The sequence below is a fragment of the Rhipicephalus sanguineus genome, chromosome 1 (genome assembly GCF_013339695.2).
Source record: "Rhipicephalus sanguineus isolate Rsan-2018 chromosome 1, BIME_Rsan_1.4, whole genome shotgun sequence".
Classification (NCBI taxonomy): Eukaryota; Metazoa; Arthropoda; class Arachnida; order Ixodida; family Ixodidae; genus Rhipicephalus; species Rhipicephalus sanguineus.
This window is the reverse complement of record NC_051176.1, coordinates 269,402,953-269,426,167: the sequence shown is the minus strand read 5'-3', so window position 1 is coordinate 269,426,167 and position 23,215 is coordinate 269,402,953. Positions and strand designations below refer to the sequence as shown.

The 23,215-nt window shown below is 45.1% G+C and overlaps 4 protein-coding genes across 12 annotated transcripts in view; 3 read left to right on the top strand and 1 right to left on the bottom strand.

Annotated features, from left to right (window-relative positions):
• The window catches only part of LOC119382808 (constitutive coactivator of peroxisome proliferator-activated receptor gamma), a 50,566-nt gene extending 41,896 nt beyond the window's left edge, over nt 1-8,670 (bottom strand). The window contains exons 1-2 of the mRNA XM_037650671.2: nt 8,657-8,670; nt 7,664-7,809 (exon numbers count right to left, since the gene is read on the bottom strand). Coding sequence (XP_037506599.1) covers nt 7,664-7,809; nt 8,657-8,670 — 160 coding nt within the window. The remainder of the gene's footprint in view (nt 1-7,663; nt 7,810-8,656) is intronic.
• Nucleotides 8,671-10,621: 1,951 nt separating this feature from the next.
• Nucleotides 10,622-12,196, top strand: LOC119378951 (uncharacterized). Its single transcript, XM_037648055.2, has one exon. It carries the CDS (start codon nt 10,701-10,703, stop codon nt 12,129-12,131), a length of 1,431 nt encoding a protein of 476 aa, XP_037503983.1. The 5' UTR covers nt 10,622-10,700; the 3' UTR covers nt 12,132-12,196.
• Nucleotides 12,197-17,553: 5,357 nt separating this feature from the next.
• The window catches only part of LOC119378948 (uncharacterized), a 49,036-nt gene continuing 43,374 nt past the window's right edge, over nt 17,554-23,215 (top strand). For 3 of the 9 annotated variants that reach the window (XM_037648047.2, XM_037648052.2, XM_037648049.2), the window contains exons 1-2: nt 17,624-17,827; nt 21,525-21,577. The gene's annotated coding sequence lies outside the window, so the exon portion shown is untranslated. Of the gene's footprint in view, nt 17,828-21,524; nt 21,578-23,215 lie in introns of those variants that run through there. The other 6 variants (XR_007414807.1, XR_005181079.2, XM_037648046.2 and 3 more) reach the window with 5 other exon arrangements.
• On the top strand, nt 17,825-20,614 carry LOC119378950 (elongator complex protein 4). Its single transcript, XM_037648054.2, has one exon. It carries the CDS (start codon nt 17,873-17,875, stop codon nt 18,959-18,961), a length of 1,089 nt encoding a protein of 362 aa, XP_037503982.1. The 5' UTR covers nt 17,825-17,872; the 3' UTR covers nt 18,962-20,614.

Sequence of the window (23,215 nt, the reverse complement as noted above, 5' to 3'; positions counted from 1 at the left end):
AAGCAACTGGTGAGCGCTAACGGGTGGTACCTTGTTAATACAGATGGGTCTTTGCCCTGCTTTAAAATGGGGACAATGATAGCCTCTTTCCATGCGGCAGGAAGATATCCGGTGGCCCAAATATTGTTAAGTAGCGCAAGCAGTGTCATCTGAGTGTCTGCATGGAGGTTTTTAATCATGTCGTATACGACTCTGTCAGCTCCCGGTGCTGAGCTTTTGCATGTATTTAATGCAGCTCTCAGCTCGGCCATGTTAAAAGGACGGTTATATGGCTCATTTTGCTGGCAGTTGCGGTTGAGTGCCTTGCATTCCTCGGTTTCTTTGTATTTTCGGAATGATTCGGTGTAGTGCATGGAACTAGAAATGCTCTCAAAATGAGCACCAAGGGCATCTGCCTGCTCTTCCAAACTGTTTCCTTGCTCATCTACCAAGGGCAACGGATAAGTTTCCTGTCCCTTCAGCCTTCTCAGCCCATTCCATACCTTTCTTTCCTGCGTATACGAATTTATGCCAGAGATAAATTTCTCCCAGCTTTGTCTCCTGACTTGCCGTCGGGTACGTCTTCCTTGTGATTTAGCCTGTTTAAATTCAACGAGATTTTCAGCGTTCGGATAACGGCGTAGTATGCCCCAAGCCTTATTTTGCTTCTTTCGCGCCTTTCTGCAGTCTTCATTCCACCAGGGAACACGTCTTTTGGATGAATAACCATTTGTTTCGGGGATGAACATTTGTGCAGAGTCAATGATAAAAGCAGTAAAATAGGTGACTGCGTCATCTATGTTTAAATTCTTCAAGAAATCTTGAGACAAGCGAGATGATTCCTTAAAACCCTTCCAGTCAGCCGACGCTAGCTTCCATCGAGGAAGCTGTGGCAGAGAGCTTTGTTCCTCCCTTAATTTTAACACTGCAGGGAAGTGGTCACTTCCATACGGATTTCTGATCACATCCCATTCTAGATGTGGAAAAAGTGTTGCAGAACCAATTGTCAAGTCTATTGAGGAGTAAGAGTTATGCTGCGTACTGTAGTAGGTCGGTTCCTTTTTATTAAAGAGACAGGCACCGGAACTAACTAGGAAGTTTTCTATCAATCTGCCTCTTCCGTCGCAGCGGGAGTCTCCCCACAGGCTGTTGTGGGCGTTAAAGTCACCGGCTAGAATGTACGGTTCCGGAAGCTGGTTAATTAAACTGTAAAATTCTGTCTTGCTCACTTGACAGTTTGGTGGGAGATATATTGAACAGATAGTAATTAATCGATTGAAGAGAATTCCTCGTATTGAGACTGCTTCAAGCTCGGTTTGAAGTGTGATTTGTTGGCAGGCAACAGACCTGTCCACAATAATCGCCACCCCACCGGACGAGGCATTAGCATTGTCACGGTCTTTGCGGAAAATAGCGAATTGTCGTAGAAAGTTAAATTGTTTGGGATTTAGATGTGTCTCCTGGACACAGAACACCTTAGGCTTATGGTTGCAGAGTAGTTCAGTTATGTCATCGAGATTGTGAATAAGTCCTCTCACGTTCCATTGCATTATCTGTGTGACCATGATGACAAAATAAAGAAGGGTGTTCTGCGTCTACTGGAGAACTTTGGGCTTATCAAGAGTCCTTTTCTGGACACTGGATTTTCTGCTTTCCTTTCGGGGCGCGCTCGATAGAGCTGCGCCGGTCTTTGGGCACCAGAGGTGCCGGTGTTGTGTCCATTGCCTCCCGCGAGGCGCTGGACGCCCGCGCACGCAGGCTGACAGTCCGTGCTTCAGACCTAGCCTCGCGAGGCGTGGTCTTGAGGCCTGACGACCCTGGAGTCGCGGGACTCTGTGACTGAGTCGGTGGAGCAGCCTTAGCTACTGCCACCACGGGGGCGGGCGCCACAGCCAGCGGCTCGCTACAAGCGGGTCGTGGGAGTGACGCAGGCTGGTTCGACGCTGCCCCCTTACGCGCCGCATCAGCAAAGCTTCCTTTATGAAAAATGGAGCACCTTCTTCTGGCATCTTTATACGATATGTTTTCTCTTATTTTCAGGGTGATTATTTCTTTTTCTTTCTTCCACGTTTCACAGGATCGAGAATATGCAGGATGATCGCCATCACAGTTTATGCAGCGAGTTTTGCCAGAACAGTTTTCCGAAGAGTGGTCTTTCTCTCCACACTTTGCACAGGTAAGGTGGCCTCGACAGCTTTGAGAGCCGTGGCCATACTTCTGACATTTGAAGCATCGGCGCGGGTTTGGAATATAGTGTCTCACCCGGGTTTTTGTGTAGCCCGTTTCGAGGGTTTCTGGCAGGGTGCTTGAGGCAAAAGTGATGATTAGATGCTTTGTTGGTATTTCGGTGTTATCTCGCCTGATCTTTATTCTTTCTACAGTGATGACATTCTGGTCCTTCCAGCCATCCAAAAGCTCTGCTTCTGAAAGTTCCAGCAAGTCAGTTTCAGAGACTACGCCTCGGACAGTGTTCAAAGATCGGTGGGGCGTTACTGTTACTGATGTGTCAGCAAAAGCTCTAATGTTAGCAAGTTTCTCGTATTGTGCCTTGTCACACAGCTCCAGAAGGAGGTCGCCGCTTGCCATTTTGCTCGCCTTATATCCCGGTCCGATTGTTTGTGTCAGTGAATTCGCCACGAGGAATGGCGAGATCGCTCTTACTGGCTTCTCAGGTCTGTTGCTATGTACAACATGATAGCGGGGGAAAGATTCATTCTGCTTGAAAAAGAAGTTGACGGAGGCTTCGGTGCGTGCCCGCTTTGTGGCGGTGCGATCAGCTAGCAAGGGAAACGCTTTATGCATGACATGTATATTTCTTTCGGCAACGATGGCGGCCACCCACCACGGAGCCCAACGAGGGGACGGTACGAGTTTAGAATTACTTGCACGCGTCAGCCGTACATCATTGCTATAACCTAATGCGTCTAGACCAAGGTTGGCTATTTGCACAAGGTTAACCCTTGCCGCCAGGAAAAACGGAAGTTGATTGAAGAGAGGAGAGGACAGGACAGGCTTAAAGTGAGAGAGATAGACGAAGATGGGGAGAGAGAGAGACAGGAAAAGGCGACTGCCGATTTCCCCTGGGTGGGTCAGCCCAGGGGTGCCGTCTACGTGAAGCCGGGGCCAAAGGGGTGTGTTGCGTCTGCCGGGGGGCCTTAACGGTCCAAACACCCGGCGTCGGCTCAACCCCCAGGATCCCCTTTTCCCCGGACACTGCAAAGCCACGCACAGCGAGGCAGTGGGAGGGGTCGAAACCCCTCGTTAGCTCGGGTCCGTGGTGTCGCTACACACCAAACGCCTGCTTGCGCAGACGCCCCTGCGGGGGTTTTGTAGAGTTACGCGAGATCGGATACAAAAGAGTTTGCTGCCAGCCTCACTTCGTATAACATAACAATTTGTTGCTATCGCATTCATTGCTTCGTCCTTGCGGTGAAACAGGGTTTTTTTTTCTTTCGCGAGGGGTTAGGGTCTGCGCGTCTGCATTGGATGACGATGCCCACACTGCAGATGACCAACGCGGCCCCCATTTCTTGCTCAAATTTGCGCAACTGAGAAAATTATAAGTTGGTCGGGCATTTTGGCGCAGCGTGGCGCAATTTTAACCAATTTCACGGTTTTGGCTCAGCTTGGCGCAAAAATAAGGAATTGTATCAAATTGGCGCAATTGGCGCAGCTGTTGCATCCCTGCACATCTTTTTTTCTTTACATTATCTGGAGCGTTTGTGTTGCGTTGTAATAGAAGGCAGCGGACATTTTTCGCGTGAAAAAACATACTTTGGTCCCGTGAAGTAACCGGGCCTTTGTTCCATTACTGTCATGCAAGTAATTTATCGAAGAAAGTTCCGTGCTGTACAGTTACCTTTGTGTACTGTTACTGGAATAAAAACAAGCGTGTGCGTGTTAAACGTTTCTGTAGCGCTAAAGCGCTGTCAGCCACGTAGCTTTCCTCAGCAAACCTATCAACTGTCCTACATTGGAGAACTGAATAAGAAATGCAGATGAATGTTTGAGCACGCAGCGCACAAAGTGCTATTTGAACTCATCGTGCAGGAATACGGGCTGTCTTTTTGTTGGGGGTATCCAGATGAACAAGAAGTAAATACTTAAATTAGTTGCGCTACAGCAGTGCGTAGTAGGTGGAACACAAGCTGAACATGTACAAATAAAACAAGAAAACGTCATCCATTGCGAGAACGCCGACTGTTGCCGAAGGCGAGCAACCCCGTTCGTTGGCAGAATGCGCTTCTCTCACAAGTCATAGTAACATTCGGCGTGTTTCGTGCATTAATTCGGGAATGAAGAGCGCACATATTACCAGAAAGCTGCAGTCAACGCATTTTGTTTGCCGGAAATTGAGTCAAATCACTCGCAACGAAGCGCTGTTGTGTGCGTTTGTATACGCGCCGACGACCGCCTATCCACACTAGCGCGGCGACGGTGCTGCCACCTGCAGCCCAATCTCGTGGCAAATATTACATCCACTACATGTGTAATGGAGTCACTTGATTGGCTGTTGACATCTGATATCACTGAAAACTGATGCCTCTTTTTCATACCTAGTGACGTGACAGATCAAATGCGTTATCAACCCATATGCACCAACTTGCTGACCTGCGGCGTAGCGAGAAGGCAAAGCGCACACCCGCGAATGCTCCTACGTCTCTGACTCGGTAATCACTGCAAGGCGTCGGCATATGGAGCGAAGCGGGCAGCTTGCGCGCTCCACACAGCAATGGACGGCACTGTAGACGGCATATGTGGAGAGTTTTCACTTTCCCGGAGGAGGCGGGGACCCGATTAGAGCTCTTCCACATTTCTCTCTCACTGTCCCCATATATATATATATGCTGTCCCAGCTTAGTTGGAGCAAGACTTTAAAAAAACCATGCGCTCTAGGAAAGTTCTGCCTGTTGTATATCAGCGGTAGTCGTGTGTACATACATGTAATTTTTTCATGACTAAGTGCTAATTAATTAATTAGATTTAATTAGCCAACCCTTTTATTCTTGCTAGACTGGGAAAAATATTAACTTTATGTTGTACCTCACCTCAAATAATCCCAGAATCAAGCATTTATTTTTTGCTGAAATCTGCCTGGTTCATTTTTCCAAGAAAAAACAAAAGCGCATGAAACACGGTAAAGATGAAATAGATGCGCACTCGCGCGCCGCTACTCAACGAATCCAAGCGTTCTTTGATTGATACACGGCTGCGTTCATTCATTGTACAGGGCTTCACACTATTTGATGGACGCGCATCAAAATATGCTGCTGACGCATCCATCATCGAGCGTGAAGCCCTGTACAATGCGGTGGCGAACGAATGCAGCCATGTATCAACTAAAGAACGCTTGGAAGCGCTGGAGCAGTGCCGCTTGAACGCGCGTCTATTTCATATTTGGCGTGTTTCGCGCACTTTTGTTTTTTCTCAGAAAAATCAACCAGGCAGATTTCAGCAAAAAATAAATGATTGATTCTGGGGTTATTTGAGGTTAGGTTAATATTTTACCGATTCAATCAAAAATAAAAAAGTTACCTAATTAAAGCTAATTAATTAATTAATTAGCACTTAGTCATGAAAAAATACAGGTTGTATGTACACACGACTACCATCAATATACAACAGGTAAAACTTCACTAGAGCACATGCTTTTTTTTTTTAATCTTGGTCCAAGTTAGCTGGGACAGCCGATATTATGAAGATAGAGACCGACTTTCAAATTAAAGAATTTAATATAACTAGTCGCTTAGGTGCCGACACTGAGATGCCATTATGAAGATCTCTAGTGGAGACTCCAGATTTATTTTTCAATTTACACACAGACATCGATCGACCTCGTAACGCTGGGCTCATAGCGAAGAAGGCCGCATAGGCTGCTACTCGCTGACTGCATCGCATAAAATCGATTCCCACAATGCGTGGGATCTCCCAAATTTTTTTATTGACATGCTATACTTTGTTAAAACATGCACCAAACGGGAGAGAGTAGGCTAATGCTGGCACGGAAAGCTTTAGCTATGCCATTGAATTCAATTTAAGATGACCAAAAATATTTCTCAGAAGGTAGCAAATACCATTTGCTACCATTACACCTTGCGCGAAGCTGTGGTTACGACTTCTTCCGCCAAAGGTTGTTTTTTGGTCGAGTATTTGAGCTGCTCTTCGGTCACCGATCTGGTAGTAAAACCCCCTGCTGATAAATAAAAAATGCGTACCGTTTTTTTCTCGGCACTTTTATAGGCAGGCATGTCGAAGGGTACCCATTTATAGACAACCAAGAAATTGCCCTTTTTTTATTGGAGAGCAAGTGTGCGTGAAAGCATTACCTGACTGACTGTCGGATTGTCTTGTATTCTTATCAGCATTTTTGTATTAGGAAAACCAGTCGCTACGCAGTTCAAGACTTTTTAACTCGTCATTGCTTAAATGATCCCTTCAGTGGTTCATCAACACAACATATTCTGCACATACAAATTCCTTTGAAGGGCATTTTGCAGTGAATGTTTGTCTTGTCAATGGACCATGATCCGAATTTTAAAATACTGAAATGAAAAAAAAAATGTGGGCATAAACAGCCCCCTGTGAATTGGCTGCCAGACAGGACGGCCAAAAGTCCGTTGTCAATGGTTGGGGACCTAAGCCAAGCTCTTAAAAAAAAATAACCTTGGCCGGCTCCAGGAGTGGGGGCCCGAGCCCCCCCCGCAGACGGAATCGCACTATTCTAGAGCGCCCAGGCGGCCGCTTCAGCTGCCGTTTTCTGCAGAAATATGCATAGAAAGACGCCGTAGTGACACCTATCATAGTCATACTGCATGCATGCTAGGTCCTTGTCCCATAATTAAAGCATGAACGGAAGCTGGTAAATAACGTGAGGTAGCAGCTGTGAACAACAGCGTCCACAGCCACACGCTCTAGAAGAGTGATTCCGTCTCACGTCTACTCGAAGCCACGATGCGAACGAATTTCAGTTTCACTTCATGATACAAAAAAATTGACCACGATACGGGGCTCAGGTTTATAAAACAGCGCCTTCCTGCACATAAACACGCCCTGAAAGGCTTGATTCTGGAATTGGCTACGCCCCGCCACGGTGGTCTAGTGGTTATGGCGCTCGACTGCTGACCCGAAGGTCGCGGGATCGAATCCCGGCCGCGGCGGCTGCATTTTCGATGGAGGCGAAAATGTTTGAGGCCCGTGTACCTAGATTTAGGTGCACGTTAAAGAACCCCAGGTGGTCGAAATTTCCGGAGCCCTCCACTACGGCGTCTCTCATAATCATATCTTGGTTTTGGGACGTTAAACCCCAGATATTATTATTATTACTGGAATTGGCTACCGGCTACCAATTAAAGAACCAAGCCAGCCTGCATGGTTCTGGAAGCCAGAACCAATTCTATTGAATGTTGCCAAGCAGAAGTGACTCCTTGTCGTTTCTTCTCGCGACAAATATGTACGAACTGCTGGTTTTTAAATGCTTGGGAAGTGTGGCTAGTTGGTAATCTATGCTGCAACAGCGCATGAAGCAGACAAAGGAACGGACCGAACGACGGAGACATGTGCTGTCTCTGTTTAGTCCGTCCTTTTGTCCCACTTTTTGTGTTGTTGCAACAACATGGGTTAATGCAATTTCGACAGCTTGCATCAATGGCCAAAGTGACAACCTATCAGTAGCAGAAATTCTTACCGCGACACAAGAAGAAATCGGCGCACAAACGGCGCAGAAGTAGACGGGAGGGATACCGGGTCAGAAAATGGACAGTGCCTACATTGGAACGAAGACGTTCTCTAACGATGATTTGAACGTGCTGCACATACACGCGTACACGCCACCTTCATGCACGCCACCAGCGCATTAAATCCCGATGATGAAGATGATGCTCCGTGGATGATTGGCACGATGATTGGCACCATGGTCCATGATTGGCACCTACTAAGTAGAATTGGCCAAGGATTGGGCAGATAAAATATGATTTCACAAATCTCAATTCACACTAGATCGAAATGCGACGGCTGACTGAACGTAGTTTCAGCAGTTTCAGTTCAGTAAAGGACGTGAAATGACGCTAGTTTCTGTTTCGATAACATATTTGATCTTTTTTTTTTTTTTGCATATTTCGCCACCCCTTGTGGCCAGCGAAAGTCGGCAACCAGGCAGGTCACATTTCTACTCGATAAAAAGAGCAGTTAAAAAAGAAAATTTAATACACTCTAAAGAAGAAAGTATTTGAGATCTCTTTTTGTCTCACAACGGCAATCGTCATCTCGCGACTTGTTCCGAAAGGCGTGGCGACGTGTGTGCAGCGTACGGGTCAGACAAAGCATACAACGAGTGCAGTTTTCGAGAAAGGAAACGCTAGCAACCCAAACGATGATCGTGTGTGGCAGGAAGACACGTTTATTTGGGAGTGTTTCTGCAACAATCGTCATCTGGCTTGCTTGTGTTTCGTTTCTCGAAAACTGTTTGCTGACAGTTGCATTGATTGCATGCTGTTTGACCGGAAAGCAAACTAGATAGATGACAATTATCGTTGAAGGACAGAAAGACGCCCCAAGAGGCTGGAACGTTTCAGTACTTCGAAGTTCAAAAGTTTATCGGCAGCCATTGCGCTGCCCTTGCTTCTACCGCTTCTTGCTTCTACGAGAATTCTACCTTCTACCAGAGCTTCTACCATTCTACCAGAGAACACCCATGATTCTACTGATTCTACCGATTCTACTGATTCTACCTCGCGCAAAAGTGCAAAAACACGAGAGTAGAGTTACTGTATATGCTACCTTACAGTAACTCTACACCAACGTTTATAGAACCAGGTAAGTTGCAAAACTCCCCGCGTCAGCCAACCCGTCGCGCGGCGCCGGGACAGCTTCCGGTTTGGTGGCGCTGGCGGCGCAACAAGCTTCCGCTAGCAGACGAAAACGCGTAGTCTGCGTGGCAAACGCCGGGGCAGCCGTTCAGAAAGGGCTCGGTTGTTTACTCGCCGACTGTATATTATCGTGATTTTTCGTTGCGCTGCCGCTGCAATGTAAAACTGAGTAATATTTAGCAGCGGTAAGGCAAAGTCAGTAAAGCCATGGCTTTCAAGACTGTCCAAGATAACTGACGCTTGATAGCATAGCATACGAGCCTGTCCATTACCCTATAAGAAATTAACTATATGGCGCATTCTCGTAGCGTAATTATTTAGCTAAAGCGGATGCTTGGGCGTGTTGGTACTTGTATCTTTTCGTTTTGGACTGTGCAAGTATTGCGTGGTGTTAACGAATAAATCTTTGTTGTAAGTCAGCGCTGTTGTTTGTGTAATCCTTTTTCTGGTGCTCCGTAGTTTTTCGCGCTATTTCTTTTTTCGATAATTCTTCACTTTCACTTTTTTTGAAGTGAGGAGTTTCACTCTGTACCGCGGCTGTCGTTACTTGTAATTATTGAGTGGTAAAATCGCCGTGTGTGTACTGCACGCCACAATTTCAGTCCTGCTACAGAAAGAAAAATTGTATTTATTTTTCGCACGCAATGCAGAGAAACAATTTTTCAGATATTGCATGTATGGTGTGATGCACACAAACGGCACAACTTATTTACAGTCTCAGGCATTAAACCTTATCAAGACAGCTCTAATTAACTGCAAAAAATTATTTACAGCAAATTTTAGAATCACTCATATCAAGGCAAGTTCGGGAATATCTTTGGGACGCAATCTTTGACGTGGCTCCTTTCCGCTGGCGATTTCAACCTTAACTCTTATCGTTGACCGTGTGAACGTCTTCAGGATGTCTTCTTCATGAATGTGCATATCACATACAAGTGATATGTCGGACAGTTTCTTGTCCATACGAGGAATGGCGCGATCCCACGTCGCTCGCTGGTCAAGGTCACGCGGGGCACAAATAGGTTACCAACCGTCGCGTATTTCGCGGGACGAACTGTCCCGACTTTTTATACAGCGTTGCGAGCCGTCCCTGTCGGGACAGCTATATGTCCCGGATTTATTCCGTACCGTCCAGTTAGAACTTTTTATGTGATCCAACGCACGCTTGACAACGCGCGTCACGCTCCAGAACACAAAGTTCTCATGAATAGCACGCACGAAGCAATGTTGCGGTGGCTGCGAAGGGCTGCAGTTACTTTGTCTGAACTTCTGTGCGAAATGCGACAACTTTACGGATACATTCTCCAGCAAGAGGAAGTGTTGCGAGCAGCACGTAGCCAGCTGAAAAGGCCGAAACAATGGACCCCCCCCCCCCACCCGTCCCGACTCCCTTCATTGAAGAGTTGGTAACCCTAGGCACAAAAGAAATGTCGGGGTGTCTCGGAACAGAACATGTCGGCATGGTGAAGCCACGCAGCATATCCGAAGCACAACAGAAAACGCCAAGCTATTCGCGCAGAAAGCAGCCTCCACGGATACTGATGCAACGCGCCGCAACGCCGGCTGAAGAGAGCGGAGCGAGTGAATCCTGTTGCGACAGCAGCGCCACATCTGTCGCTGATGCGGCGGCGCCGCGCAACATCGCTCAGTTTTGCAACTGACCTGGTTCTATAAACGTTGCTCTACACGAGAGCGCTTTGTGGCGCCCCCTTCCGTCCAGTACCATGCGCTGTAGTGTAGTGTGTAGTCTCTCACGCTCTCGCGACTTTGAATTCAAATGGTACAACATTTACAAACGCAACGAGCTTGTGTTGCGCGTTGTTCTGCTGTGTGACGGTTAGCGCCAGGATTCGACTGATGGCTCGTAATGGCGATGAGTGCGAGCCACTACTAGCGACCAGTGACCGACAAATTTACTGTGCATCCAACACGTGCTGCGCAAACGGCTCTGGCAGTTATATAGAAGGCCTGCACTTCTATAGGTTCCCTGAGGATGCCTGGCGCTGTAGGCAGTGGATAGAAAACTGTGGAAACCATACATTATCTGGAAGACCTGTGACAGAAGTGTGCCAGAATACCTATTTGTGCCGAGCGCACTTCGACGCGACCCAGTTTGAAATGCGCGATGGTTCCCGCCGTTTGAAACCCGACGCTGTGCCGACCATCTTTACGCCTGTCAATTACCAACACTTGGAAATGGACCACGACTACTTAAGCGTGTTGCCACGTGTCATTCAGCAGCCGCCAAAATCGAAGTTGTCCACTTTGCTGAGAGTTGTGCCGCGAGAAGTTACCTCAAACGAAGGTTCTCAAGCAGCACTGCGAAAGTCAGCGGCAGGTTCTGAGCCAATTGAGAGCACGACTTCAAGCAACAACAGCACCGACCTGCCTGGAACGAACGATGCAAGTACAACTGAGCTGTCGCCAACAGCTGTGACGCATACTAAGCCCCTCGCAACAGTGGCAGCCGCGCCACAGAAGGTTTCATCCGGTGCCCCACACAGAAGACAACAAACAGCTCACCTGCAGCGGAAACAACCTTCAGTGCTAGCCCGGCGCATTGCGCCATCTGCTAAGGAGACTCCTCTACAGAAATATATGCTACTTTGTGCAGAATTTAAAAGTGAGCTGAAGTTAGTAGAGAAACGCAAAGAAACATTGGAGAGGTTGTTTACTGGCGTGCAGGAGCTGTTGTTTCAAGAAGCAGAACTGCTGAATACGGAGGATACTGCAGTTTTAGTGGGTTCTCTTGTTAAGTTTCAACAGGAGCGTTATTGCCGAAAGCCAGACAGTTTGGCTGAAAAAGTACTGTGCTCACTGTGGTCAAAATATCAGAAGAAACAACCACAAAAGGTGCAGCAACGACCGTTTGCTCAAGTTGCAGTCTTTGTGATGGCGAAGTCCCAGCCAGGACGAGTCATTCTTGGAAAGCGGAAGAGCATTCTTGGTGGAGGCCTTTACCAGGTGCCTTGCGGAGAAATTGAGTTCGGAGAAACGTGGGAAGAAGCAGCATGTAGAGAAGTGTTTGAAAGCACAGCAATGTATGTTTGTAATTTGTCAGTGTGCTCTGTAGTAGACACTGTGGAGCAGGCTGCGGGCTATCATGCAGTGACAGTGTTCATGCGAGGCACTGTAGATGGTAGCTCGGTAGCACCAGAGCCTGAAGCAATGCAACCTGACTTATGCGACTCTTGGCACTGGAGGCAGTGGCAAGAGCTGCCAAGCTTGAATGAGCTGCACTGGCCCCTTAGGGACTATAAAGCTGAAGGTTTGCAACCGTTTTCCTAATGTGATTTGCTGTACAATTGCAATGTTTCTCAGTATTGTTACTTTACATTTAATACTGCACTATTTTTCTGCAAGTTGACTACCATGTCTTGGAGCCAAATTTTTTATATATGTGTGCTCTAAGCCCATGTGTGTGTTTGTGTGTGTACATAAGCCATGTAAAAACAGGAAAATATGAATTATCAAGCATACATCTGGAAACAAAACAAGTAAACTATATGTTACACAAACACTTCTCTTGGCTTTAATTGTACAAAGAATTTCGCTTCTGCATTTTAACACCACATTTTATCCCTTTAATTTATCTTTCCCACCAAGATGCTATGACAAAAGAATATAGAACAGTGAACCAAATATTGCACTGGTAGGGCTCAAGTTTTATAAATATAAATGTAGGTATGCATATTTTATTATTTAAACCCTACCACTGCAATATTGTGAGTTAAGGAGTATACTAATAGCAAATGATGGGAAATTCAGCCAAGGGTGCCAGAGAGTTAGGAGGGGCAAATGCAGTCGGCTCGCACAAGATGGCATAAATATTGGAGATCATTTGGAGAGGCCTTTGTCCTGCAGTGGATATTAATTAAGCTGAAAAAAAATTGTGTGTGTGTGTGTGTGTGCGTGTATATAGGTATGTCTTTTTTATAATCAGATTTCTAGCAAATTTTACAGTGAAGCTGTTAGCTTCTAGTTAATTGAATTTCGTGGCTTCATCGATCGACCTTGCTGAAAGATGTGGACCGATCTTGAGAACTGTGCAAAGAGGAGGAAAGTGTACGGTGTGTTTCTTCTCCAAGAGGCATTGCATAACATCATGTGATGACGTTACCTCACTTAATGGCATAAGGTCATATTCTCACAAGCAGATGATGCCATTGTGTAATGTTTGACACGTGATATCACCACGTGACCTTTGGTGTGATGAAATTATGTTCCGTCATCATGACAAATATGGTGCCACCTCTTAGTCTCATGGGTTTTGGTACCATAGGATTAATGCCGGATTTTTACAGCGGAACTGTTGAGCTTTTTGTTAGGCCGATCTGTGTCACCAGAAAACTCCAGAAGCTCCTAGCATAGCATAAAAAAAATCTTGGTTTGTAGTGGGAATCAAACCGAGGCCATCTGCATGGCAGGCAGGTGTTCTACCACAGAGCCACACCAGTGCTTGACACTGCTGTGGAATAAAACCCCTATACATGCGTCACGTGGTGTGAGGTGGGAAAGGGAAGTGGGGGTCAGGAGGAGATGAGAGGGACAGGAACAGGCATGCGCCACAGAAAGTGGCTATGTACCAAGCAGCTCATATCATGTGCAGTATAGTATAGCAAGAGGTTGGGAAAGGGAAGCGAGAATGAGGGGGAGTGATGTAAGGGTGAGGAGGAATGGATGAGGAGGGGGCCACAGAAAGAATCTGCGTTTGCTAGGTGGTGGCACCTGCTTGCCAATCCAAGTTAAGCCTACATTTTTTAAGGAACGCCACCCAGCTCCACTGTTCTTTCAGGTTTGCTACCACTAGTGCGAAGCTGCCCTAAAATTTGCTTCATGGGCCATGTAAAGCTTTCGCATTTTTAAATACTCTCCCTCAACAGTTGTCTGGTTTTTCTTCCACTTTTTCAGGGCCAGGATGGCGAGTCAATTTCTTTTTTTTTTCGTGAAATTTCTCACTCCATTATTAAGGACTCATACACAGCAGTAAATAGCATCGGTTGCATGACCAATTTGGTCACAAATTGCCGCTTTGGTCGAGTCGCAAAGCTATTGAACCAATCAGATGCGAAAGAACAGGACGTCTGCTTATTTTACTAAGTGATGGCTGAGCGAAAAGACTTGAACGGCATCACAATTGTGAGGCATATTGGTGCAGCAAAGGGCAGGTTTTGCTGGTCCATGTGAACGTCGGTTGCTTCTTGGTTCCCTGTTGCAAGTGTTCATGTGACCTCTTCAAGTTGCTGCTAAGCAATGAGCCTTAACTTTTTCTTGGGCTTGCTTTTTAAGAGCCTGTGTGCATCATTCAGGCGCATGTAAAATTCAAGAAGATAGTACACTGTTGATATCCAGAAATGTAGATTAAGTTTTCCAGAAATGTAGATTCTAGCAATTCATCGGAGACACTTTGAACTATGCAGTTTTTACCATACGTGCAGTTTCACTTTTCTGTGGTTTTTAGAGTAATGTGCTGCACAAATATGGTAGATCGTATAAATCTATGAGAATTGCTTGAAACACATCAACTCTGATCTGTGGCCCATAAATGATGCTGCAACTAAAAAATTACAGCAGAAGTTGACTGGCATCAGTTATCATTATCCGTGTGACTACAGTAAGGGTGACTCGAAAACACTGTCAGCATTGTTAAAACACTTGTGCATTTCAATGTATTGACTTGTGCATTTCACTTGACTTGGAGCAGAGCATTTCAATGTCTTGACTTGCGCGGAGAACATTCGTGAGGAAACCATCAGTGCTGAGCCAACCATCCGAATGCACTTGCTTACATGTGAAACATCAAAGGTGTTCTGCCTGATGAGACATATGCGCTTGTGACATAGTAGTTTGACTTCGATACTAATGGTTTGGAGTTCAAATCCTGCCATGAAGACATTCTGAATACTGTTTATCTGATGTACATATGCGCTTTGTTGACATCACTCGTGCTTAGAGGTAATAACACGTGTATGTGTGTGTGGACGTCGTTGCCAGCAAGATCCATCGTCCATCTGAAACTCGTCACGCTAGCAGAAGAAATGCTATTTGCATTTCAAAAAGAAACATGCCAATATTTTAGCATAGTCAGTGAGTATGACTGGTTGTGGTGCATAATCAATATTGCTGGCTGCCGTTGGACTGCTGGCCACAAACATGTATATGCATCAAATGCATGTTTACCTGCAAGTCCCACCGGTAAATTGCACACCTATGTTGCCCAGGCCTTTTCATACATGATGTGAAAAGGCACGAAAAAAAGATGACAAAGAAAAAACACCGGACGGCGTCCTTTCTGTGTAGTAATACAAGCCTTTTAATGTAGCGATGTCAAACCCAACTCACCCAACTTTCCATTGTGCTGGCCTTTTCATTCATGCACATGAATTTTGATTATGGAGAACGACCTGGTCGCAGCTCTTCAATTTGTTTTTCATCCATTTCTTTACTGGCAACATAAAATTTGACAACAGATCTTTGAAAGCACCACTCCTTATCTATGTTACCTACCCTAAATACACCCTTTTACTGGCTCTCTACCACATCTGTTGATATTGTTTCGTTTGTCCTCATGGCAAAGTGTTCTCAGTGGCTCCCACACCTTTGCTAGCTTTCACAAGTGCCACTTTTAGTAAAGGAGTACTGACACAAATTTTAAATGTTCTCGGATTGTTGCGTTAAATAAAAACACTGGTGTCAAGAACCCTAAAAAGAGTATTGTGGTGCCTGGGAATGCATCAAATATATTTTTAATACCGCTACCTTAAAAAAAAAAAAAGCTCAGTTTCGATATCGAGGGGCCGCTTCTCAATGACGTGACATTGCTGTGTGACATCACGGGGAGACAACAACTCGCGACGTACTAGCGGCAGATCTGTCATCTGCTCCTGGTGCACGTAAACGATTCGTGAATTGTCGTCCAGCGACCCCGACAGGAATTTCTGCGATTTAGGCTGCATGCAGGACGCAGAATTCACAAACCAACCGTGGACTCGTCGGGACAGTGTCGATTGCGGTGGGGCTCACAGAACACCTATACACTGTGGGGCTGGCTTGCAGATGCTAAGCGACAAAAACTTTAAAATCAAAGTAAAATACTTTGTTGTCTGACTCCGGCATGTGGAGAGCGTTAACTCTGCATGCCAAGGAAACATAAAATGTCCCTTTTGCAATGTCTTAAAATCGTGTCAGTACTAAAATTTCCCTAATTCTTAAACACTCACTCCTCCACCGAGGTTTTTAATTCTGGAAGTGGGATTGCACCTGCTAACAAACTAATGTTACTCTTCCGTTAGTAGACGCCAGCATAATGTAAATAGTGCATCCAGAAAAAAATATATATAACCGTTATGACAGCCTAGGGGGTTAGGTGTCACACTGTCATGCTCGAGGGCACGGGTTCAAACCCTGGCCACAGCAGCTGCGTTTCAGTGAGGGTGAAATGCAAGAACCTCAGGTAGCCAAAATTAATCTGGTGTCCCCCACTGCGGCGAGCCTCACTATCATAACGTGGTTTTGGCACGTAAATCCTAACAAATTGATTGCATCCTGAAAACAAACAAAGCATTTGGCATATGAATGAATGAACAACTTTATTTATCCCTGTGTGAAGGGAAGGTGGCGATGGGTAGAGGGTGGGGGGGGGGGGGGGGAGGATCTACTTGAAGTAGGTCTCCTCTACCCTCTCAGGCCTCTTGAAGGTCGCGGCCTCGAGCTCTGCTCCTTACTGGATATTATTCATTTGAAGAGGGACGTGTACTACTTAAGGCACCCCCAAATGATGTTGGGAGAGATGCAGATTTTTACAAGAATGAGAAGGGTAACGGCCGCGTCACGTGACAACACGGTACGTTTATAACGTTAAGGGCGAGACAGACGGTACGATTTTTCATGCGATTCGACGTCCGACACGGCGGAGGGGAAACCGGAATGGTGACCTTTCATAGCATCGTACAGCCACCATTCCCTCTCTCCCACCGCCGCGTCGGCCGTCGGATCGCATGGAAAATTGGACCGTCTGTCCCCCGCTTTACTCCAGCGCGTACGGTGAACTGCGGCGAGGCAATATGAATCCATGAATCGCAGATTTCTTTAGTTCCGTGGAGGTCACAAAGAAAATCAGACGCGGCGTTTTTTTTTTTGTTTTTTTTTTCGTGTCTTTCGAATAGGGGCCTCAAAGAAATATCGTCGAGGCCACTGCGCATGCGCGAGACCCAAACAACGTTTGGGCAGTTTCGGTTTTGCGTTGGGGACGCTATTTCTCGAATTTAGCGGGAGACCCAAAGCATGCCCCCAAAAGCTTTGCGTCAAACAAACGTGCGGGCACCCACTCAAGCGCCGCAGACCCTATTTGAAAACTCTGAGCTCCTGCTTGACCCAAAGCGAGCACTACCGTACTGACCGTAGCCTTCTCCGATAAAAAAAAAAGAGAGAGAGAGAGGGGGTCTCTCTTATGCTTTGGTAAAGACTACCCATGAAATACAAAACCTCTGTAAAACGTTTTATAGAGGTTTTAAACGTTTTAAAGACATTTTATAGATGTTTTATGCTTCATGGGTAGTTACAGTAAAGGAACTCCAGTCAAGCAGTGTGATTGCTGTTGTGTTATTTAGCATTTACGGAGACTGACAAACGCTTATGGAAATAGAGCAACAAATCTAGGCCTCATTTCGGGAACAATAATTTATGAGAAAGTAGACACACTAATACATTCCTACAATGCAGGTGCTCTTCTCTCCGATAACAAGGCGTGGCGCACCAGTCGGAGTGCGCATGCAACGTTAGGTGGCGCTTATAGTCAAGGAAGACTGCGTGTAGCCGTAAGTAACTAGTACAAAGGATCTTGTGCTAAAAATTCAAATTGGAGTGTATATTTTGGCCATATCGCAGTGATTGTTACCGCTTGCGAGCAGTTTAGCGTCTGATGATAAATGCGCAGTGCTGATCTCATACGCATGGGATCGCGGCAGCCTAGCCGGATTGGGAAGGTTTGTTGATCTCGTTATGTTTCGGCGTTCTAAGTAGCGGCGGAAATGAGCAGCAGCTTCCAGAAGAGCACGAGACCTGCTCACCGTGGCATTGCGGGTACAAAGTTGTCGCCGCATACTGCAGAGACAGTGCTGTCGTGTGGTGTTTCTGCTTTAGATTATATTCTCGGTGGCGGCTTGCCTCTTGGGGGCATTCTGCTGGTGGAGGAGGACGCTTTCGGTACGTACTGCGGCCAGTTGCTGAAGTACTACGTCGCAGAAGGAATTGAGCAGCAGCACCATATTTACCTTGCTAGTGGAGACTTTGAGCCAACAAAATTTCTTCGCGAACTGCCGAAAACATTGCAGGCGGCTACTGGCACTGCGACGCAGCAGCATGCGTCTGTCGTGAGTGATGGCGACTTGAAAATAGCGTTCCGCTACGAACGCATGGCAAAGCAAGACTCTCTTCTGGACTACGAAGAACTGAACCATGTTTTTGACTTTTCTGATCGAATCGAAAGCACAAAGCTCGCCAGTGCTTGTGTAGTCACGTTCGACCCGTGCGAAAGATGGGGAAAAGCGACTGATCGACACGTAGGTGCTGCCTTAGAACCGAATTACGAGTCTGTGCTTGCCGGTGTGAGCAGACTCGTTGACAAAGCAAAGGCGGAGGAGAACCAGTTGCATTTTGCAGTTAGGATCGCTCTGCAGGGGCTTTGCTCTCCGGCATGGGGTTCGGTAGCGGGCTTCTCTTCCTTCCTTCACACGCTAAAAGCGGTAATACGAGGGGAGCCAGTCAGTGCGTTTGTAACAGTCCCAGCAGTTATCACGAGGGCGCACCCCAGCGTTCTCCGGCGTTGCCGCCGTTTGGCAGACATCGTACTCAAAATCCAGGCGTTTGACGACCACGAGCGAGGCGCCAACCCGTTGTACAAAAATTACCACGGACTCCTGCAAATCGTCAAGCTGTGTCGCCTGTCGTCACTAGGCATTCGCATACCTGAATGTGACTTTCTGTTTCATCAGAGAAGCAAGAAGTTTGTGGTTGAAAGACTGCATTTGCCTCCAGAACTTGGTCCTGACGAGAATGCACTTGCAGAATCCAAGATACCGGGCCTGGCATGTGCCAGCAATCAAAAGTTTAGTTTCTGACTTTTTTGAAAAGCAGCGATTCAGTGACTGACTAAGCTTATAATGTGCTACAACTTCCACTAATTGTATTGTATTTCTCCTGCTTAAAAAAAAGTATGTTACACGAAATTGTGAGGTGTTGAGGTTGCATTCCTCATAAATTGCAGAAACTGTCTCAGCTCATTCCAGTTCGCATGGCATATTGTAATTCATTACAGGTTATACTTGCCCTTGGTTGGATTATTGAGGATGTTTTTCGTTTTGCACATTTTAATTATCATTGCTTGTTCTTTTCATATGGATATAGAAATTTTGTATTATAGCAGCAATATTTTTTTTTACTGTAGAGCTCTTTAATGTTGATGCATCAATGTCTCTTGAATAATGCTAGGTTACGAGTTTATGAATTCGTGGCATTGTATCATAATGTAAAGGTCACTGCAGTATTTCAGTGGCACTTTTAAGATTGTACGACACGGAGCCAACTAGGAAAGTGCCTTTTTCTCTTGCAGTTTCTTACAACAATGAGCCTTCATTTTTTTTTTTTTTTTGCCCACTTGTTATATGAGAAGGAATACTTTCATATATATAAAAAGGCTGAAGCATATTTATACATTTACATTGTGCTTTATTGAAGTGTTTGTTGCATGACTTCTGTTCTCTGTGAAGTTCTTTCGTGCAAGTGCAGATCATTCTGTGAAGTTAAGCAGCTAAACAAAAATATGCCTTTGGTTCTGTTTTCACTGTTGTTGTTTACCCATGCCTTTTACATGTTCAATTAAAAGTGGCTATAAAGCAGCTTGATAGTTTGGACTTTGGTGTGTGATGTTATGGCCACTGTTGCTCTCGCAGCCAGAGTATGGATACCGTTAACATGGCCTAGCACTGCAGTAGCACGTTATTGATGGTTTCATCCGAGCTTGTTGGTTCAAGATTGCTGTAGCATTCTGCTTAAAATTTACAAATGGGAATTTGTTTGCTTGTTGCGAGGTCAATGTTGTGTTTCTAATGGGCTTTAGTACCATGGAGTTAGAGACAACATGTGATGTGGCTGTCATGTTATGTGACAGCCATGCATCATGTTGATGCCGTCACGTCTTGTCAGCAAGGTTAAATGCTTCATTAAGCATTTTAAAGAAGTGTATACTTTTGTTCACTGTTGTAGAGGTTAGTCGAGGCATTGATGTAGGAAATGTAAATGTACTGTTGAGGGAGGCTTACCAGGCAGAGCATTACGATGAGTTCATTACCATCTATCCATTTCTGATTTGTAGAATTGTCCAGCGTATAGGTCATGTTTACTTTCTTTGCCCGTGCATATTTCTTGCCTATGTCTGTTTTATGTGTACGTGCACTTTGTTAAGCTGTTAAGGGAGTGGCATGCTCAGCTGTTTACCTCTTTTTTGTTTTGTGGTTTGTTGCAAACATGAAATTTGCATAATTTCCATTACGCACACTTTTGTGCAGGCTCACAGCTAGCAACGAGTCATGAGCTCATTCAATATTTTCGTGTGTCAAAGTGTGAAACTGTGTGGAGAATTTGTGTGCATTTGCACAGTGGGTGTGTGCCATATTTTTACATTTTTGTCCATCTGGTTGAATATGATGTGCATTAGTATGATCTACAAACTATTGATTGTTCTTGAGTTGTGCTTGCCTGAATAAACACTTTTATGCAGCATGTGGTATCTGTTAATTGTGACCACAAGAGGGGAAAGCCGCCGTGCAATTCCTGCTTGTGTGAGCAACTACTTATGTGGTGAAGTTCTTTGTCACTATTCGTTCCGTAGTTTTTGTTTGCTAGGTGCTTCGTTTAAATGCTCTTATGCTTTGTCATTGCACGCTGGAACGAATAAACCATATAGACGTTCAATCCAGATTGATGTGCTAATGCCAGAGCAGCGAAACTTCATTGTAATATTGATAGAACAATCATTTAATATGATAATAATAACAAGGTATTGTTGATGTGCATACATACATTTAAAGAAACTAGTCCTTAATCTTCCAAAATGTAGCTTATCCGCAGAGTTTGGTTGCTTTATTCATCAGCCTTGTGCATTTAAACCTCACTGCAGTATCTGAAAACTGATTTTGTTTAAGCATGACAATGGGCAAATAGCCCTAAGGCCAACCGCCTCCATTCCTTTAAGATGTATCTGGCATTGGCTCGTGGGAAGCATGCCCTTCATGGTTGCTAGACATCTCAAAGGATAGTTTTGTTTGTTGCAGCTTTTGATGAATCATATGATCTGCCCTTGCCAACTGCACTCTGGTGTAATCTCCCATGCTTGAGGACTAAGTTACCTGCCTATCACATGAGGAGGCTCTTTTTCCCACGAACCTTTCCATCATGTTTTTGTGACTAGGCTTCGAAATCGTATTACACTTTCTAGCAGTACTTTTTCTTCTCATTGGCTATCTGCAGTGGAAAATATCGGCTTTTTCTTATGCAATTTTCTTTTCTGAATAAGTGCTGCAAGGTTTAGTAGGGATATGGACATAGGCTTGCGTGAAGTGATTTATTTGCGGCAGCTTTGGGTCACTTATTCATTTGATGGACACTGTCTTTTTTTCTCCTTAGGAAAATTTCGGGAACGCAACTGGGAAGTCAGGAAGTGCAGCATTTCTAATCAGGTGAGGCTACAAAGCCTAAAAATTGCGTGTTTTGGAACCCATTATGTTGATTTCCTTTTTCTTTCATGTCGGCTTTATTGGCATGCTGATCTGTTTGTCAGGACAATGCTAATAAGAGAGATTCAGGATGCTGCTTGTTTGCTGCTTCGTGCAGCACATGGTCCAGTTACAAATTCATCATTGTCTCTTTATGCTGTGAACCGAATTTGGCCATGGAGATATGCAATAATTTATGCAATTCTATTTTCGAATTTCTGTTGGCATTCTTACTGCTGTTGGACAACATGGAGGGCAAAGAGACAGATGGCAGTGTATCATAAACAAAGGGTGTGGCTACTTTTTATCAATTTCATTTGTTGTCTGTTCATACCTTCCATCTGTGTGCAGGTTTGGCTATTCGTTGGCAATATGTTTCAGGGCTCTGTTGATGCTGCACACTTAGCCACATGCTACCTTTTCTAATCACACACTTTCTTGGAAGCCTAGAAAAATTGAAACCATGACAGCTATTATCGTCAAAAGAAATGACTTGAACACTAATTAATAGGCTGTACAATTTCTGCATTAAAGATTTTACATTTAAAAGAACACTTTAGAAGTTTGGTCATTAATTATTAATTAACCACCTGAGCTCATTTTACAAAGTACACTTATGTTGGTCAAGCGTTGGCAGTACTGAATTGGTTGCTAAAGCTTGGCCCGGGCTAACTGAAAGACCGTGCATAAACATGTAGCTGGACAAAACATGCAAGAAAGTTGTATTCCACATGTTACCTTGTCCTGTGAAAAATCAGATGTAAGGCAAATGTTACGTGTACCTCTGTAACATGGTATCTGCGGACATTCTCACTTAGACAAGGATAGGTCCCCCTATCGAAACGTCAGCCAGCCTGTCTTAGGCACCTTCTGTTCATTCAATCTATTAGCACTTTGTTTCTCTACAGTATTTGCTGTACTTCTCCCCCGTTATTTTTTTCATTGCCGTGCCCCCATTGATCACTGCTTTTACATTTTCTCAGATACCAAAGTGTGCAGGCTTTTGAAAAATGAATAAGCACTTGTATACGTGAAGTCTAGGTATAATCCCTGAGTTGGCAATGAAGAAGTAGTGTCTTTTCTTTCTCTTCAAGAGATCTTAGTCTGCAGTGCTTGACTGCTCACAACATGGTGGCCTGTACATTTTTGAAATCAGTGTTGTGTACCGGTGAGGCCCTTTTCTGTTTGCAGTGTGCATTAGCCAGTTTCTGCTTAACGTTTAACCCTTAGCAGCAAGCATTCTCTCAGCGTGGTAAGAGTTCATGTATGCTAGAAAGCCAGCTCAAAGGTATATTAAATTGACATTCAAAAGAAAAATTATTTTTCTCGGTTGATAAATTACTCATTCCTGATTCCAATATCACCACACTTGCCGCGAGCAGGCGCTTGGTAAGCGAGGAAGCGTGCAAAAGGAGAATGCGGGTGGCGACGCCACCTTGTAATTCCCGCACCAAACGCCGTGACATAGATTTTGATGGTCCTCTGTAGTTCCCAATAAGTAAAAATGAAGTACATTGTCCTCTGAGGAGGTTATATAATAATAATAATATCTGGGGTTTTACGTGCCAAAACCACGATATGATTATGAGGCATGTCGTAGTG